We start from the raw sequence: 4332 nt of genomic DNA, 5'->3' as shown, positions 1-4332 counted from the left end.
AGATCCACCAATTTCTTTTCTTTTCTTCTCTCGTGGAAACCCTAAGCTTACATTTTACTACTTGCTTGTAGTGGAGCGGCGGCAGTAAGAAGCCGTGAGAGAGAGGGGGATCGATGATGGATGCTGATGAGAATGAGATCCCCCAACCGTAAGATTTCATTTTCATTGCCCGCAGTTTGTTTCTGTTCTTGCAGCATTGGATGTATTAACTGCAGCAACATTGTTGGCCGGAGGAATTTGTCTGACGCCGCTCCGTTTTTGCCGATTTTCCAGCGAGGAGGAGAAATCATGCATGGATCTCGAGTTGCAGCGATACACCCCGACATCGATGGTGGCTGCGGTATCCAAGGTGCTCGACGACGACGACCTCCTCGTTGAGATCCTCCTCCGTGTCGCGTTCCCCACCACGCTCGTCCATGCCGCACTCGTCTGCAGGCGCTGGTTCCACCACGCCTCCGACCGCCGGTTCCTCCGCCGCTTCCGCAAGATCCACCCGCCCCGCCTCCTCGGCTTCTACGCTTTTTTCGAGCGTGCACGCTTCATCCCGATGCAGCCTCAACCCCCGGAGCTTGCCGTCGTCGTCCGCCACCTTGCGAGCTGCAGGTTTGCCTACTACATCAACATTGAGGACTGCCGCAACGGCAATGTCTTAACAAGCGGCCGGCAAGAAGGAGTATGGACGCATCAAGTCTACCACCTGTTGTGCCCTGAGAGAGATATGCCCATCATCCCACCACTCCCTTGTGCCGAGATCGGAATTTACCACATTCTCGCTGAAATCCTCTCCAAAGAAGAAGGCGATGGCCTTGGTCTGTCCTATTTTTATTTGTTGGTGGAGCTTGCCAAGGAGGCAAATAAGGTCATGGTGCGCGTATATATGTTGCAAGATGGTGCCTGGTGCATGCTTACCTTGGCCACAAGCCAGCTCCATTATCCGCAGCCAAGGCCAAAGCCTGTGCTCGTCCACAACAAAATCTATATGGCGGCCGCTCAAAGTGACGACATTATTGTCTTGGATTTGATTGACTCAAGTTTCTCTACGATTCACCTCCCACAAGGAGTGGAGTATGCCTCTTCAGAAATCATGTTGTCACGGACCAATGATGCTTCTGGTGTATATCTCATTCATGTCCGTCCCAAGGAGTTTCAACTTTGTGTATGGCTCCACAAGGGGGGCAACTGGATGCTGGTAGATACCATCTATTTGCATGAGATGCATGCTATTTTGGGGAAGAAAGATCACCCGTATGTGCGTATAGGGAAGGTGGGAGACGATGCTCAGTTTGTATTTTTAGAGGTTTCTCGATACATATTCTACTTGGATATCAAGTGCAGGACACTGCGTAAAGTATATGAGGAGACAGATGATGATCGATGTTATGGCGGCGTCCATCCTTTTATGATGATTTGGCCTCCCACATTCCCTGCCCTCAAGGATGATCCTGAAAGGTTTGCCTTTTGACCTTTAGAGGATCTGTGTGGTGCACTTGTTGGCAGGGGCGGAGCTAGGCTAATGCATGGGTATGCAATGCATACCCAATCTTTTTTGCAAAAGAAATTCAATATATAAGCTCCTATATGCCTTTATATCACATATGGCAATCTTTTTGTACGTACAGAGAAGAGAAACAAAGAAGAGAACGATTCCAGCGCCACTTGGGCCAAGATTGGGCTACTACGTTGCTAGTTAGTGCTACTGGGCCTTATCATTGAGGCAATGATGCGGCTGGCCGATTGACAAAGCCGAGGAGACAACACGACCTGGAACGTGTCGCCTCGATCGTTCGATTCAACCGCCGCTGCGCTGCGCTGCGCCTCCTCCGCCGCATGTGACGCACATCGTTGCGCCGCATGCCCGTATCTGCCATTGGCATAGTCGCCGATCTGCCATCTTGGATCTTGCAGATCGATCTCCTCGCGCCTGTTCGCTGCTTCGCCTCCAATTGAGAAACGGCGGCCGCCGCGGCACCACCGGTGCACACATATCAGGCACCGATTCCTGTGATTGTTTTTCTTTTGAGTCAGCGAGTGTTCAATCTTGATTTCTCCTATTTGTTAGATAAGATGAGATGATTGTTTTCACTCCCTAATTTTGTTTCGATTGACCTATTGTAGCATCCAGTAAATTTTGGATGTGGTTTGCATTGGCTTGCTAGAAAACTTGTAAAGCAGTACAGAGAAAACAAGGTGAATCTCATGCATATAAATTTCTGAATTATGAATATTTGAATTTGTGAGACTGCCCACCATGCCCGTATGCCGCCATCACTATCTAACATGTTTCTTTTGTTATTATTATGAAATTTTCTATTTCTTACAATGTCGTGAAGCAAATTTTTTTACCACGCATACCCATATCGAAAATCCTGGCTCCGCCACTGCTTGTTGGGGTTACAAAATTTTGTGCTTTACTGTACATCGTGTTTGGTATAGTTGTGTAGTGGTGTTAGCTGCATGATTTATTCCTTGGGCCATAACTGATATTTGAAAGAGACAGGATTTTCAGCACCCGGGTGCCTCTATACCCTCTATAAACAGTAAATTCAAAACAAATTAAAAAAAATCAAAAAAATCTGAAACTTTGGGACATCGAACATCATGAAACTTTTGATGATCTTGCAAAGTTTTAGCTAAAAATAACACTCGAAGAGGACTCAAATAAAAAAACAAAATCATTGTTCAAAGTTTATGTACATTTTTTAGCAGTGATTTTTTTTGTGAGGGCTCCACGAAGGTTATTTGTTGCTAAAACTTTGCAGGAGCATCAAACCTTTGATAATCTTTGATCCCTGTAAGTTTCTTATTTTTTTGATTTGTTTTCAATTTTTTATGAATTTACTGTTCATGAGGGTGTAGTGGCACCCGGGAGCTGTTAGGCATTTCTATATTTGAAATGCTTGCCGTAAGATCATTTGAACAATACTACTTAAGCAACATTAGAGAATGCTTGTCGTAAGATTGTTTGTAATCACTTCTGTGCCGGGGTAGCATTACAAGGTGTTTATTTGCGGTCATGGTAAGGGATCCTAAGCTTGGGTATGGTTTACTTTTGCTAAAGCGTGTGTTGGCACCAGACAACATGCTTCCTGGACTTGTTCTTGCCCTTGTATGGTCTCATAAAGTCATAATAGCAATATGTGGTGGTGCTGAAAGATGACTTGTGATTTTCTGCCATAGTATAACCATAGTGTAATTTTCTGCTGTCTTCCTTTAAACTGTCAACCTCAAACTATGTATGGATTTTCAATGCTTGTTTTTCCCCCCAATATTGCTTACAGTATGCTTGAGCTTATCCATGAATTTTGATTCACCGTGAATCTTTCCTTCTGTGTAACGATTGCCAAGTGGGTATTACAAAGCTACGGGTAATTTGTGTTTGTGTGGTGTTTCTCCTTGTATGATGGGAGTTGTGTTGTAGTGGAATACAAACTGTTGACTGGAAATTTCTGACCGTATGGGATATGGTGAAATTTAACCAGCACTATTGTAGCCTTTTGTAATAAAAGACTATATAGATGTAGCAGATCCATTATTTGATTTAATTTCTGAGCGTGTGTAACATTTGACTAGAGTGGCAAATCAAATAGTCTGTTATATTTTGTGGGGGAAAAGGATCAATATAAACAAATATATTATGATGCTTAGTTATCTAGTCCCTCCGTTCCTAAATATTTGTCTTTCTAGAGATTTCAACAAGTGACTACACACGGAGCAAAATGAGTGGATCTACACTCTAAAATATGTCTATATAAATTCGTATGTGGTAGTTATTTGAAATCTCTACAAAGACAAATATTTAGGAACGGAGGGAGTATCTCAGATTCTGATCATTTGTTTTTGTTTCCTCTGAAACAGGAACAGGAGTGCCATATGAAGAACAATTATATCAAGAAGCTTTTGGACAGGGCCTCCTCAAGGAATAAATAGCAGAGATCTGCATTGGCTTAATAGCTAAAGCATGTACTCTGCATGGTAGATGGATATTAGTCTGATCCTCTTGCCTTTTCATGGACCCGCCCGCTCGTTACCCGTGGTATTTGCAGAATTAGTCACCATTGTTGAATCGGCTCCAATTTAGCGATATGGTTTGTATGTGGCTCTTACGCGGCAGTAGAACTAAATGTTACTTCGAGGCTTTGGTACCAGGGGAAAAAACTGCATCGCTTTGGCATGTTGCATAATGACAATGCAGTAGTGCTCCGTATTTAGTTAGACTGAACCAAGGCTACTGCAAGTGGGACGCATTGTCCCAGTATGCAGTAATGTACCCCCTCGGTAAAGAAAAATAAGAGCGTTTAGACCACTACTTAGTGATCTAAACACTCTTATTTT

At 43.8% G+C, this 4332-nt stretch overlaps 1 protein-coding gene across 1 annotated transcript; it reads left to right on the top strand.

Annotated features, from left to right (window-relative positions):
• Positions 1-328: 328 nt before the first annotated feature.
• Positions 329-3939, top strand: LOC123090426 (uncharacterized). Its single transcript, XM_044511736.1, has 2 exons — positions 329-1449; positions 3856-3939. The coding sequence occupies exons 1-2, from the start codon at positions 329-331 to the stop codon at positions 3872-3874; spliced, it is 1140 nt and encodes a 379-aa protein (XP_044367671.1). The 3' UTR covers positions 3875-3939.
• Positions 3940-4332: the final 393 nt, after the last annotated feature.

Source organism: Triticum aestivum, chromosome 4B (genome assembly GCF_018294505.1).
Source record: "Triticum aestivum cultivar Chinese Spring chromosome 4B, IWGSC CS RefSeq v2.1, whole genome shotgun sequence".
Lineage (NCBI taxonomy): Eukaryota > Viridiplantae > Streptophyta > Magnoliopsida > Poales > Poaceae > Triticum > Triticum aestivum.
Note: the sequence above shows the minus strand (reverse complement) of the source record. Positions and strands in the feature narration are given on the sequence as shown.